This window comes from Notothenia rossii (assembly GCF_949606895.1).
Source record: "Notothenia rossii genome assembly, chromosome: 1".
Taxonomy (NCBI): Eukaryota; Metazoa; Chordata; class Actinopteri; order Perciformes; family Nototheniidae; genus Notothenia; species Notothenia rossii.
The window spans coordinates 92,956,312-92,971,234 of record NC_136912.1 but is presented as its reverse complement, the minus strand read 5'-3'; the positions used below and the strand labels follow the sequence as shown (position 1 = coordinate 92,971,234).

The window sequence follows — 14,923 nt, the reverse complement described above, 5'->3', positions numbered from 1 at the left end:
ATACTGTACATACAACATTACAATAGAAAATACGTCTAAATAATACATAATATAAAGAAAATACTGAATATGTTTAAATACTCTACAATATACAATTGCACTAGGCAACAGATAGAAATAGACAGAGTATTAAATAATTAAAATAAACAATACATGAGGAATCAAAAAATGGTGCTATTGTGGAGCACCTAATCACAATAATCTTTGAAATTCCGATTGTCTTTAAACGCACCATTTCACCTGTTTATTGTTCCCGGGACAAAGATAACAGTCAAAGTCTCGTCAAGTATTTCTTCCTCATAACTGTGTTTTGTGAAGTAGGCATTAGATTAAAAATAAACAATTAAAAGGTAGAAGTCTAGGTTATAACTTCAGGGACTCTTAAAAAATTTGTAATGGGTTCCTCTGCTGGTCTCAGACTGTATATGAGTGATAATAACGGACCTTTTAACCCAGGATGGGGGTCTGGCGACTGAACTGGAGGCTCAGGGAATCAAATTACAGGTAAAATATAATTAATAATAACAACAATCTTTATCTGATTAACTACTTTTACTAAGGTTTATACTGTATCCGTCAGTTTGTCATTAAAATACTAATTTCTATAGTATTAAACTAACGTAAAGTAAAAGAGATGTCATAATTAAAACAAATTTAAAGTAAGGTATTGTAACTTATACTAATGATAGTATAGTATAATTATTATAATAATAAAAACTATTATCATTATGATGTGTGTATTACATCAGTTGGTTTATATATGTCACATGTATATTACAGTCAAATGTTTGATAAAAGTCAGTTATAAGTTTGCACACGGCGCCATCTTGTGGCGGAAGACATTCATAACCTGCTTCCGCCACACCACTCACGCAACATCCGGTTGTGCAGCAGCCATTTTGTCTGTTCGGGCAGCAAGTCCACCCTGACGATCGAGAACTGCAGTTCCGTCTTAAAGAAAACAATGTGAAATTTAATCCCAGCGTTAATATTTCCCGTTATCTACTATCTAAAAAATCAAATCACAATTTTACAAGCCGAGGTGGGCGGCAGAACCCCCGGATTTGAGTGTAAAAAACTAAAAAGCGCTGGTGTCTGGTTACGACATGTCGAGCGAAGAGAGCTACCGGGCCATCATCCGCTATCTGACCGATGAGAGGGAGCCCTACGCGGCAGGGACCCCTGGGAACACCAAGAGAAAGATCCGCAAAGCAGCGACATGCTACGTGGTCCGCAGCGGGACTTTGTTCTACCAGAGGCGGCTGAAGGGACAGAATGACTTCACGGAGCTGGAGGTGGTGCTGCAGGACGATCGGAGGAGGGAGCTCATCACCGCGGAGCATGTTGCTTCTGAGGGCGGCGAACACCTGAACCAGCAGCTCACATGGGACTTGATCTCACAGAAGTACTGGTGGAGAGGTGAGGAAGAAATAGCCACTTAAATGCGGTTAAATCTGCTTGGAAAACTGGTGTTAACATGAGGTTTTATTAATGTAAATATACGCCACACGACACAGTCACATAGTTACTCGCTGTCTCCATCTAGCGGATAATTTTTTTTAACTTGAACTTTTTTAAATGTGTTTATTAACAAAGTAGTTTGATTGGCATTATATTAAAATCCACAATAACTTGCACTGAATATTACTATTTGCACTGTATGCACATACACATTTCACTGGCACTGGTACCTGCACTTTTACATAACCTTATATCATATGTGTACCTTCACCTGACCTGATGCATTTTTTAATTATTTCTATTCATACGATTACTACATGTTTATTCTTATTTTTGTAGATGTGTGTTCTTATTATCCCTGTAGTTCTCTCTTCAGTTGCTGCTATAACACCTGCATTTCCCTATGGGGATCAATACAGGTCTACCTTATCTCATCTTGTCTTACAATAAAAGGCTCATACAATTATATTTATTATAGTTTTTATACTTAAATAAGAATATAATTGTGCTGAGCTGCTCAAGTCATCCGCTGAGTGTGTTTGTTAAAATGAAAATCCTAAAATAAAGTATTTTTGGTGTTTCTTTAGGAATAAAATGTATTGGAAACTATTTAATCATCCAAAATCATTGCATGAAGGAAAAGAGATAAGCACTTAAAAGAAAAATATATGTTAATAATTATTGTTGAGACTATTTTGTGCTACTGGTGGATAGGTGAGGAACACAATAAGTGTAAATATTCAATATACGGTTGTCACGTTGCCAGATAATAATGGAACTTACACAAATAAATAGGAATGGGTATTATTTATTAACATGTTTAAACAAAACTAGCCGCAGTGCCTCACGTGTAAATACATCCCGGGTTTGTTTGGGTGTGAATGACCCCTCCTGTATCTCTGTTCTCTCAGGTATCCTGAAGCAGGTGAAGGACGTCATCAGAGAGTGTCCCGAGTGTCTCTACAGACGCAGCTCGGATGACGGCGCTGGAAATCGACTTTTCGCCCGACCGGCGCGACGCAAAACGACCGCTAACGCTAACGATGAAGAGGAAGAGGAGGAAGAAGAGGGAGATAGCTTAGTCTTCGCTGACCCGTCTAGTCAACTGAGACACAAAGCGACGGCCAAACACGAACTCGTCTTTGTAAGTTTCACCTATTTACCTTTTTGTTTAAGTCCAGATAATAACAAAGAGGGGATCTTGTTAAATAATAAAAATGAAAGCTAAATAAAGGTAGCCTTTTTTCAAATTGAACTTGGTTTAGAAGCAACCTGAGCTAACTGTGTCAAATGGTATGACAATGTGATTAAAATAATATTAGATTTCTTTATAAATCAACTAATGGAGCCGTAAAAACCAACATAATAACTAAGGCATGTCAGTCAAACATTCAAGGTCTTACTTCCATATGCACATCAGGCTTCTCTCACACTGCAACACATTATACTCAACATAACAAGAAAAATACTTAAAATAGAGCATTAGAAATATATGGTGCAAGTACGTTACAGGAGAAAGAAAAATAAATACATATAAATCAGAAATAAGGGGGAAAAGAGTTTGAATTAGAATAAATACTAAAGTTACATATTTAGAAATGTGGAATCAAAAGATGTATTGATGACCAGTGATGATGATACAACTAGGCCTGTCACGATAATTAATTTTGTTGGACGATACATTTTTATGGAAATTATTGCGATAAACGATAATATTGTCGGCGCCGTTTTAAGACCATTTTAGACATAATGATAATATATCATAATAATTCTAGTACATCCTTTCAAACATAACTTTTTATTGAACATTCAACATTGCAAATGAAATGTGAAATAATATTAAAATATATAAATTATATATAATAAATAAAACAAATTAATTAAATTATAATAAATTAATTAAATCACACAACCAAAACAATAAATTAAATAGTCAGGCTGGAAAACAGAGCTCTCACTCTCATATATATATATATATAAATATATATAAATAAATAAATATGAGCACACATTATCTCACAAGCAAAAAAACCTCCTTAAAACAGCAGTCAAGTGTACAGTCCACTGTCAAAGACCCAGATGCCTCAACAGGCCATATCCAAATCTGTTTTTCTAAGTTTTCGAGCAAGGAACACCAACATGTTTGCATTGTCGGGCGGGGGCTCTCCATCTCCAGCTGCTGTGTTTGCTCCCAGCTGGGAAAACGGAATGGGGTGGTTGTGTTTTAGGTGTAGTTTAAAATGCGTGGTATTCCCTGCTTTTGTCGCTACCTTTTTTAAACCAATGCGACACACCGCCCGGCTCATTCAAGTCCGTAGGTTCGCCTCGTTGATTTGGTTTGAATCCAAAATACTGCCACACCGGAGAATCGAGATGTGTAGTTAGGTTTTGTAACCAATTCCATTTCACTTTAAATTCCCCGCGAGTAAGTCACACGTTGTCTCCCGCTTGTCGCTATATTATTAATTTGGCTGCTACGCTGCGGCACGTGCACGCGGAGTGTCCTGACCTGGCTGTGTGTCAGCCCCGCCCCTCACAGCGCGCCTGGCAGCCACAGCGCTCCAGGCTAAAATGCTGGTCACATCTTTATGTAAACGGCAATTTATCGAGCTCAGAAAAGTTATCGAGTCCATTTTTATTTATCGTACGATAAGTCAATTTATCGATTATCGCGACAGGCCTAAGTATCGGTACACCGTGCAAAACTACTTTGCTCACATAATAGATGCTTGTAATTGGGACTAGGTTTATATGATGACCAGTTATTATTGTTGACATGTGTTGATTATGTTTTGAAGGTGTTTTAATGTGTGTGTTTCCCAGGTGGACAGTAAGGGCGAGGTGAATCAGTTCCTGCCCAAACACAGCCAGACGATGCTGGACAAGCTCAACCAGCAGCGCCTCACTAACCAGTTCTGTGACATCACGCTGCTCATCGAGGGAGACGAGTACCGAGCGCACAAAGCCGTCCTCGCCGCCTGCAGCGAATACTTCAACGAGCTCTTCTTCGAGAAGGGAGCCGCCTCCACACACGAGGCCGTGGTCGACCTGTCCGGTGAGAAATGTTGTCTTTGTCGTATCGTAACAAAGCATTATGCTGCTGTGAAGGCTGTGGCTGAGTGGATCAGGGGAGAGCAAGTTCGAGTCCCATTATACTTTCATCTTTAATGCTATTTTATTTCTATTTCAGAAATATTTTGGACTGTTTATTTCTTGTCTTAATTTCTCTTATGTACATTGCCTTGTTTGTTTTTATATTGCTGCATTTCCCAAATTGGGATCAATAAAGTACCTACCTACCTACCTACCTACCTACCTACCTACCTACCTACCTACCTACCTACCTACAGTGGGGCAAAAAAGTATTTAGTCAGCCACCAATTGTGCAAGTTCTCCCACTTCAAAAGATGAGAGAGGTCTGTCATTTTCCTCCTAGGTATACTTCAACTATGAGAGACAGAATGAGAAGAGAAAAAAAATCCAGAAAATCACTGTCTGATTTTTAAAGACTTTATTTGCTAATTATGGTGTAAAATAAGTATTTGGCCAATAACAAAAGTTCATCTCAATACTTTGTTATATACCCTTTGTTGGCAATGACAGAGGTCAAACATTTTTTGTAAGTCTTCACAAGGTTTTGACACTGTTGCTGGTATTTTGGCCCATTCCTCCATGCAGATCTCCTCTAGAGCAGTGATGTTTTGGGGCTGTCGCTAGGCAACACGGACTTTCAACTCCCTCCAAAGATTTTCTATGGGGTTGAGATCTGGAGACTGGCTAGGCCACTCCAGGACCTTGAAATGCTTCTTACGAAGCCACTCCTTCGTTGCCCGGGCGGTGTGTTTGGGATCATTGTCATGCTGAAAGACCCAGCCACGTTTCATCTTCAATGCCCTTGCTGATGGAAGGAGGTTGTCACTCAAAATCTCACGATACATGGCCCCATTCATTCTTTCCTTTACACGGATCAGTCGTCATGGTCCCTTAGCAGAGAAACAGCCCCAAAGCATGATGTTTCCCCCCCCATGTTTCACAGTAGGTGTTCTTTGGATGCAACTCAGCATTTCATCTGACCATATAACATTCTCCCAATCCTCTTCTGGATCATCTAAATGCTCTCTAGCAAACTTCAGACGGGCCTGGACATGTACTGGCTTAAGCAGGGGGACACGTCTGGCACTGCAGGATTTGAGTCCCTGGTGGCGTAGTGTGTTACTGATGGTAGCCTTTGTTACTTTGGTCCCAGCTCTCTGCAGGTCATTGACTAGGTCCCCCCGTGTGGTTCTGGGATTTTTGCTCACCGTTCTTGTTTCTCATTTTGACCCCACGGGGTGAGATCTTGCGTGGAGCCCCAGATCGAGGGAGATTATCAGTGGTCTTGTATGTCTTCCATTTTCTAATAATTGCTCCCACAGTTGATTTCTTCACACCAAGCTGCCTACCTATTGCAGATTCAGTCTTCCCAGCCTGGTGCAGGTCTACAATTGTGTTTCTGGTGTCCTTTGACAGCTCTTTGGTCTTGGCCATAGTGGAGTTTGGAGTGTGATTGTTTGAGGTTGTGGACAGGTGTCTTTTATTCTGATAACGAGTTCAAACAGGTGCCATTAATACAGTTAACAAGTGGAGGACTGAGGAGGCTCTTAAAGAAGAAGTTACAGATCTGTGAGAGCCAGAAACCTTGTTTGTTTGTAGGTGACCAAATACTTATTTTACACCATCATTTGCAAATAAATTCTTTAAAAATCAGACAATGTGATTTTCTGGATTTTTTTTTTCTTTCTCATAGTTGAGGTATAGCTACCTAGGATGAACATTACAGGCCTCTCTCATCACTTTTTTGCCCGACTGTACCTACCTACCTACCTACCTACCTACCTTCCTCTCTCACCTTCCTCTCTCACCTTCCTCTCTCACCTTCCTCTCACCTTCCTCTCTCACCTTCCTCTCTCTGCAGGTTTCACTAAAGCCAGCTTCCTGCCTCTTCTGGACTTCGCCTACACCTCCACGCTCACCTTCAACTTCTGCGATATGGCCGACATCGCTAACCTGGCCCGACACCTTCTGATGACGGAGGTGCTGCAGATCTGCGAGTCCGTGCACAAGAAGGTGGAGGAGCAGAAACTGACGGTGTACCAGAGGGGAGACGTTCACACCGTGGTGTCCATGCTGCCGGCCAATCAGGACGGCTCTAAGAAGGTTAGTGTTGGGAACATACTGAATGTCCTCTTTCAATATCAGAGTACCATGATAACAGAGGTATCCCAACTGTAGCTGTGAACATGACAGGATGTGTGATTGCATATGATAGCTATGTGATTAATGAATTTAATCACATAGCTATAATTCATTTTGAGATTTTGAAAAAAAAGTCAGAATTTTTTGATTTTGAAAAAAAATACAGAAATTTTAGATTTTGAGAAAAAAGTCAGAATTTTTAGATTTGGAGAAAAAAGTCAGCATTTTGAGATTAGAACTATAATTTCACGGGGAGACTAGGGGTAGAGGAATGTGATAATTTGGTTAGGGATATTGTCAAATATCTGGAACAAACTAACAGAATCCAGGCTGAAGACTTTCCTTTTTGCCGCTGGTTTTAATTGAACTATTGAGATGTTACGCTGCACCGTAACTATTCATGTTTTATGGTTTCAAGGCTTTCATTGACATGTGATCATAGCTACTGTGTAGATATGACAATGAACATCTTAGGTCACAGGCTCCTCCAACAGTGCAACACAATACAACAGATAAAAAATAGCACGAGTAAATAAAATAAAAATAGAATAGAAACAGAATATGTGACCCGCTCTTTCGAAATCAGTCGGAAGTCGCAACGGCTCATTTCAAAAATAAACGTGGATTTACGTAAAAACTATTTTTTCGGGGTTCGGGTGTTTTGTTTGATTTTAAACAAACAAAGTCTTGGCTTTCAGAATATTAAACTTGTTTCGCCAAATTCAGATGATATACAACTTTGAAGCTTCGGCATAATTACAAGCAGAGAACGGAGTAACGTGACGTCATAGCAGGCGTAACAACAGCCGGTGTTTCTCGTGAGGGTTTTCCCCGGGAAACAAACACAATACACACAAATGCAAAAATACACAAACACACACACACGTACACACACACTCGAGAGCTCCCCCCAGACCAGTAATTAGTGCTGTGTACCTGGACTCACATTCAGGTTCAGGTCCGGACTCAAGTCCAGAGGTTCAGGTTCAGGTCCGGACTTATAAGTCCGGACTTGTGTCAAGTGGTGTGAGTAACTAAAGTGAACTTATTGTGAGCTAATTATCAATTGAAAATAAACTCATAATCAACTCAAATTCAAACTCGTCAGGTTTATTGTGCCCCCTTCCAACTTGTGTCTACACCATGTCTTTTCTAGAACTCTACATGTGTTACTAACGACACAACACAACTACATACATAGTGATGTACATACAAGACTCAATATGCAAGAGTACAAGTCTATGTGTTCTTGTTCAAGAACAACAGCATATTGACATTGTCTGGGTGAAGTGTTGCTCTTTCGGCAGAAACTATATCACCATAAATACAAAGGAGTTAGCTTAGCTACACTACCAAATATGGCAACCAGCATCCCACGCTGTCAGTGTCCACTATGTCCAAGCCAGCTTCCCTTGACGTCACACAGATCTCGCGAGCAGTTGCGATATTTTGCGAGACTTCGTGAGTTCAGTAATGGCCGCCATATCAGAAGCCAAAACAATGTTTTTCGTCTTTTCTCAGCGCAAATTTCTCGATCTATGGAAGGTTTCAGATGGTTTAGAACAAAAAGGAGAATATACGTAAGTACCGGTTCCCGACGTTCCGGTTTTAACCGGACTTGAACCGAAACTTTTTACAAGTCCAGTACCGGTTCGGCGTACCGGTACGCAGCACTACGAGTAATCCAAACGAAAATATCTTCCCTCCGTAGTCCTTTGATCATTTGCTAATAACCAATCAGATCGATGGATTCCAGAGAAGAGGAAACTTTGAAGGCCTTTTTCTCAAAATGATGAGTCATTATATAATGTGACATATTTAGCTTAATATTTGGAGCACAACAACAATCCTGATATCATCAGAAAGCTAGGACTCTCCTCTTTCCAGCAGTGGATACAACTCAAAATGTGTCTTAGGGTCAATGCGACTCATTTCGATATATACGTAACAGAAACTGTGCAGAATAGTCTATAGTCAGTAATTGTAACGTTGATATATATATAAGTTGCAAACGGATGAATGTTCTTTCAGAAGTCCAGGTGTTTCTCATTCTTATGGCTCTGGGATCAAACTGTTTATTATCTTTGCTCTTTAATGTTTCTAATGTGTTTTATGCTCTTAATGTCTTTCATTTTTGTAAAGCACTTTGAATTGCCTTGTGTTGAAAACTGCTTTATAAATAAACGTGCCTTGCCTTGCTCTAAGGACGAGGGCTTCGTGGTCACCATCGACAGCGACGGCAGTGCGGTGGTGACACAAAATGGCGGAGAGCCTTTGGCGTTCGTGTCAGCGACGGAGGAGGGGTCCGTCCCACAGATGGAGGTCGCTGAAGGGAGAGAGGATCGGATGGAGACGGAGGCGGGAGAATCAGAAAGCGTGGCTCTGATCGCTAACAGTGAACAACTGGAAGCCGGGGAGACCATGACGTTGATTTCCCGCGGTGCAGAGGAAGGGGACACGATGACGGTGGTGACTCACAGCGGGCAGGCGGGGGCTAGCGAGAGTTTAGCGGTGGTTTCGGCGTGTTTGGCGATGGAGGAGGAGCCTCAACACGCTGAAGCTACCGCGGGGTTTGTCATAAACGTCGACCCGGACAAAATGAGTCTCTCGGAGGACGTCAAACTTTCTTCTTCCCCCTCGACGACGTCTCCTCAGGTTTTTATTTCATTTTTGTATTCATCTATTCAATGTCATACATGAACATCATACATTTGACATACAACAGACAAAGTCCAGGGGCAGGCATACAAAGCAACGATCCAATTCAATCCAACTTTACTTATGTAATAATAATACATTTATTTAATATAGCACCTTTCACAGAAATAGAATTCACAAAGTGCTTCAAAAGAAAGAACAAAAGTTAAAATGAAGACCACAGAAGGGGGGGGGCTTATGGATACAGAGTTGATACAGCATAAATACATTTCAGTCAGACAACTAAGCAATGTGTATTAGAAGCAGCATATAGGTGAGTTTGGCGTCTAGACTCAGGCCTCATCACTCCACAGATATACATAGCACCATGAGTGATGATTAAATAACTAACCCCAGAGCCTACAGGTGGAAGCTGGGGTGGAAGCTGGGGTGGAAGCTGGGGTGGTTGCTGGGGTGGAAGCTGGGGTGGAAGCTGGGGTGGAAGCTGGGGTGGAAGCTGGGGTGGTGGTGGGGCAGCAAGCAGCAGCGACGTGGAAGTAGCAGCAGCAGCAGCAAGCAAAGCATGGAGAGAGATCTGGCAGGTTAAATAGAGCGGAATATTAGGAGACTCTGATTGGTTGGTTGTAGAGCGGCAAGGGGCGTTATGTATGAGTGTGGCGCAGGTTCAAACCCCACTGCAGTCAGCATGTCGTTGTGTCCCTGAGACACTTCACCCCAAATTGCTCCTGTGGGGATTGCCCACAGTATTGAGTATGTAAGTCGCTTTGGATAAGTGACATGTAATGTAATGAATGCAGCATAAGTGCTCGAGTTGACTGCCTGAAGTAGCTCGCAGGCTTCGCCCCATTTAGACAAAACCAATAGGACAAAAAGAAACTAATGTTAAAGCACAAGACAATCAAACCATCCTTATAGCCGCAGACTGAAAGACATTACATAAAGGAAAGAAAAATACATTTTGATACTTCAGATTAATATTTGTTAAATATCAAATTAGTTTCGATTGCCTTCTTATTCCTAATGTTTTTAATAGTGCTAATATATTGTTTAAATTGTTGATACAAATGTGGTTTGGAGTCAGCCCATTTCTTTTTATGGATATGAAATTTCCCTAAAAATACAATAAGAATGGAGAAACCAGCTAAAGTTTGAAAATACACAACCGGAAAAAATCTGCCCCTTCCTTCAGACTTCCTTCCAGAGCCCCTCCTCCAACACACACGAACGCTCACATGACCAATGAGGGCACGAGATAAGTTTGTGCACAGATGGAAGGCTGACAGGCAGGTAGGCCATCCAGTTACTTTAGCCGGGCCGGCTCAGATGATTGGTCGTGCTTTTTACAGCGCCACGGCTTCCACAGATGACATTTTGTTATGTATTTATTGTCAAAGCATTTAATGTATTCATTGCTATCAGGATGTTAAGAGCATTCCATGGAATATAACAAAAAGTGTATCTGAAATAAATTACTTACCCCACCTTTAAGTGCACAAAAAAGACAACATCTGCGCCATACCATCAGCCCTGAAGTGCATGAGAATGTCTTTATCCCGTCTTTCTTCTAATAAAACATTAAACATCATAGCACAATATTCTACAACACACGCATTTCTAAAATAAATTAACACATACAGTGTCAAAGACAAAAAGAAACAGGTGTGCAGGTTGTTCATTTAGTTTTAACCACCCCCCCGCTACAGAATAAGACAAGATGAATAGTACAACAACATTTAAAATGATAGACAAACAGATGATTGAAATCACAGCACAAAAAACTAAACAACAACAACACCACATAACAAGTTTGAGATAGATGTTAGTCATGGTTAGTAAAAAAAAAGAAGAGGAATCAGTTAGGGAGGATTAGACAGTTTCAAACTTTCCATGTACGTTCAAAATGGTTGTGGAGCAGTCCAAAGCACACTTTATTTACTCCATGTGTAGAAACTTCCTAAGCTCTGCCACCCACTGGACATGAGTGGCAGACGCCTCCTGCTTCCACCTCATTAGTACAAGTCGCCTAGCAACAAGGGATGCAGAGTCTTTTGAGCTGGATATATCGTGTGTAACATTTTAAAAGGAACCTGCTTGACTTAATTCGGGGCCTCCTCAGGTGGAAGAAGCAGCAGCAGCAGAAGCAGCAGCAGCAGCAGCGCCGACACCGCAGAAACGAAAGAGAGGACGTCCGGCTAAAGTGAAGAAGGAGGTGGAGGTGTTGGAGGAGGTGCTGGAGGAGGTGGCGCCGCTGGAGGAGGAAGACACGCTGGAGGACGATGAGAACAACGGAGAGAAACTGGAGTCAGACGAGCCCACCAGGAGGAGGCTGAGGCAGCGCTCCATCGCTGAGGGGGGGTACGCTCGACTCCACATGGGGCTGGAGGAGGAGGAGGAGGGGAAGAAAGCCTCAACACCCCCACGACCCACAACCCCAAAGGTACAAAAGGGCTTTTTCCTTTTTCTATAGGTCTTAGTAAAACCTGGATCCCACAGCAAAACAAAAAATCCCGTAGCATTCGATACTCAGAAACATAAAAAAAAGAATGGTGGTGTGATGTAAAAAACTTGCATATAATGTTATGATATTTAAGGACAATTTTGTATTTATGATAAGGGCTTGGGTTGGCTTAATAAGAGCTGAATGTTCCCTTCCTGTCGTGTGTTATATAGGTTTCAGTGCATGTAAATGGTCTGCAAAGGCTCAAATCCCCCTCCTCCCTGAAACACATCCATTGGACTCCTTTGTTTACTTCCGTAACATAATGACATCACTGTGTGACACGTGTGAGATACATCCATCAGTTTATAACTTAATTCTACTCTCAACTGGTGTTAATTTCGTTAGCTATTTTTTACTTAGTTTTAGTCTTAGTCCAGTGTTACATTTCCTTTTTAGTTTTAGTCATATTTAGTCACCTTCACCCTTTTTTATTTAGTCAAGATTTAGAATTTTAGTCTTATTTTAGTCTCTTTTTAGTCAAAGAAAACTAATTATTTTAGTCTACTTTTTGTCAATGAAAACTGTTGAGTCTTTTTTAGTCATCAGGGCCCAGGAGTTCAAAAACTTTTAATCCCTATCCGATCAAATCAGATTTGGATTTTGGGGAGTTCAAAACCAACAACCAGGATTAGGATCACTTTGATATCCGACCAGATCAGGAAATCCAATCCAAGCTTTAATCTGGATCAAATCTTCAAAACGGGTAGTTCAAACCGACAACACAGGATTGGGATCAGTTTGATCCCAAAAAACTGGATTATCCTGATCCCACCAGAGGGGTGGATTTCCAGTGGATTACCAGAGCAAAATGTACTGTACAATTTATTTAAAATATGTTTCAATTTAAATAAGATGACAAAGTTTGTTAACTGAAATAATACACCATTTGTAGCCTTCATGGGAAATACATTTTATTTTTCATTTTTTGGTCACGTTTGTGGTGGCCTATTTTGTTTTCAACCAAATGTTGATGACCTAAATGTTTATGCTCATGAAAGTATCACAACAAAGATTGTCAATCACAAATGTAATTTAGATTAAAGAAAAAATACCTTCAACAAAAAAAAAGTCCATCACCTGTCATCACCTTTCAAAAGTAATTGCGGACAATAGATGTCTGCGAGGTGCTCTCTTGTCTTCCTTGTATTATTTTTCATGTCCACTAGATGGCGATCGGTAGGATTAAAGCACTGATATTCAGGATTTAGTCATCTTGAAAAATGGTAATCTGGATCAGGCTGATTCTGAATTGCTTTGAACTCCAGGGACAAAATCTGGCCGACTTGTCTGATCCTGGATCACAAAAAATGGGATTTCAAAATCTGATCGGATCTGATTGAGATTAAAAATGTTGAACTCCTGGGCCCAGATTATATAGAACATTTCAGTCAAACTAGCCATTACCAATAATTTGTAATTTTAGTCAAATTTATTTCACAATAAGATGATATCTTGTCCTTATTTGATGGAAAACACATGTTGATTAAGAAAGCAGCTTTGCAGAGAGTACCTGGGTTGTGGTGTTTTTACCAGCTGTGTTTTGGCCACATTGCTTCCCTTCTGATGAAACAATGCATTCGCTTTTTTCCTCCGCCTCATTGTAGCGAAAATGGGCTCAAATCTCACATCGTTTCTTCTTCCCAAGCAGTGGTGGCGTTAGACTTTTTCGTTGTCAGTCATTTTGACGGGATCGTAACATTTCCGTCATAATCCATTATTACCTGTCGAGTCTGTACACAACTCGTCACTCACTCGCGCTGACGGGGGGGGGGGGGGGGGGGACAAGCCCTGTTGTTGCCATTTTATTTTCTGTTGATTAAGGTTAGTTAGATCCGAGTCTTCCTGACAGTCCACAGTGTGCCGGTGTAATTCAAATGTACCGGCCGCAGCACCGGAAACTGCTGGGAGAAAAACTGACTATCAGAGATGTTACGTTCTCTTTGATAATATTTCGTCTCCTCCTTTTCCGTCAACGAAAGTAAAGAGAGATTTTGGCATAGTTTTTATTTAGTAAACTACATTTTCGTCTCATCACTTTTCGTCAACGATATCGCATGTTGATTTCGTTAGTTATTGTTTACTGGCGTCAGTGCCGTCACGTCTCGTTTTAGTCATGGAAAAAAAGGTCGTTGACGAACATATTTCGTCATGGTTTTAGTCAACGAAATGAACACTACTCTCAACTAATGACTGCTTCCTTCTGCTCACTGATACAGACAGGTTACAGGTGTGGTTCTTGTTAGAAAGAAAGTAGTTCCTACAGGAAACGGCTCGCTAAAAGCACTGCATTATGCTGAGAAACCTGGTTTGGAAAGACACTCTGGTGTGGTTTACAGTTGGGGTCGAATTACGTTTAGTTTCGGGTCCTAAAACTCATTTTGGTCTAATGCAAAACAGCTGGATCGGCATTTAGCTTTCGACCAATTATGGAATTTAAAATGAAAGAAGTCTCGTGTTTGCCTTGAAAGCAAATTGGTTTGGAAGTTTTTCAAACAGCCAAAATATACTATTTAATTGTTTTAATGAATCGTTCAAGCCGAGAGAAGTTTCATTACTTTAAAAGAAGGCCAACATTTAGACGGCCGACTCTCTGCAACTTGTCCCAAAACTATCCAGATTTATAAATAGTGCTACTGGTAGGGGGGGGAATTAAATATCATCCCTTTAACAGGGTGTTCCGCGGGGTCTTAAAAAATATTACAAGTTGATAAATCAATTTAGCTAAAATGAACCCTATTAAAAAGTATTAAAGGGCATTTTCAAGGTATTACATTTTGTAGCTTGTTTTCAATAAGTATATGAATTGTCCAAAGAGGTTGTATTCTACAGTCTGCCTGAATGTAATCATTGCGTAGGTGTGTAGTGTGATTCTGTGGAGTTTATTTATGGCATCCCGTTGGATTTCACGTCATCTGAACAGGACATCGCACGCTCACGGCTTGATAGCGCGCGAAGCTCCGTTTACGCCGGTTGCTAAGCAACATCGTTATGGGGAAATGCGAGTCTGCGTCCAAATGGTTGGAAGATAAGGAGGAAGGACAATCAATACTGTATATAGTCAATGTGAGG

General features: G+C 40.8%; 1 protein-coding gene across 1 annotated transcript; it reads left to right on the top strand.

Annotated features, from left to right (window-relative positions):
• Positions 1 to 727: 727 nt before the first annotated feature.
• zbtb11 (zinc finger and BTB domain containing 11) lies at positions 728 to 11,841 on the top strand. Its single transcript, XM_079691883.1, has 6 exons — positions 728 to 1,419; positions 2,373 to 2,605; positions 4,285 to 4,516; positions 6,416 to 6,657; positions 8,902 to 9,351; positions 11,471 to 11,841. Exons 1-6 carry the CDS (start codon positions 1,107 to 1,109, stop codon positions 11,819 to 11,821), a joined length of 1,821 nt encoding a protein of 606 aa, XP_079548009.1. The 5' UTR covers positions 728 to 1,106; the 3' UTR covers positions 11,822 to 11,841.
• Positions 11,842 to 14,923: the final 3,082 nt, after the last annotated feature.

Bases quoted from the DNA above. Each gene is read 5' to 3' on its own strand.
- zbtb11 (XM_079691883.1), top strand. From the start codon at position 1,107: ATGTCGAGCGAAGAGAGCTACCGGGCCATCATCCGCTATCTGACCGAT. The intron at 6,658-8,901 runs GTTAGTGTTGGG...CCTTGCTCTAAG, and splicing joins ATCAGGACGGCTCTAAGAAG to GACGAGGGCTTCGTGGTCAC. The intron at 9,352-11,470 runs GTTTTTATTTCA...GGGCCTCCTCAG, and splicing joins CCTCGACGACGTCTCCTCAG to GTGGAAGAAGCAGCAGCAGC.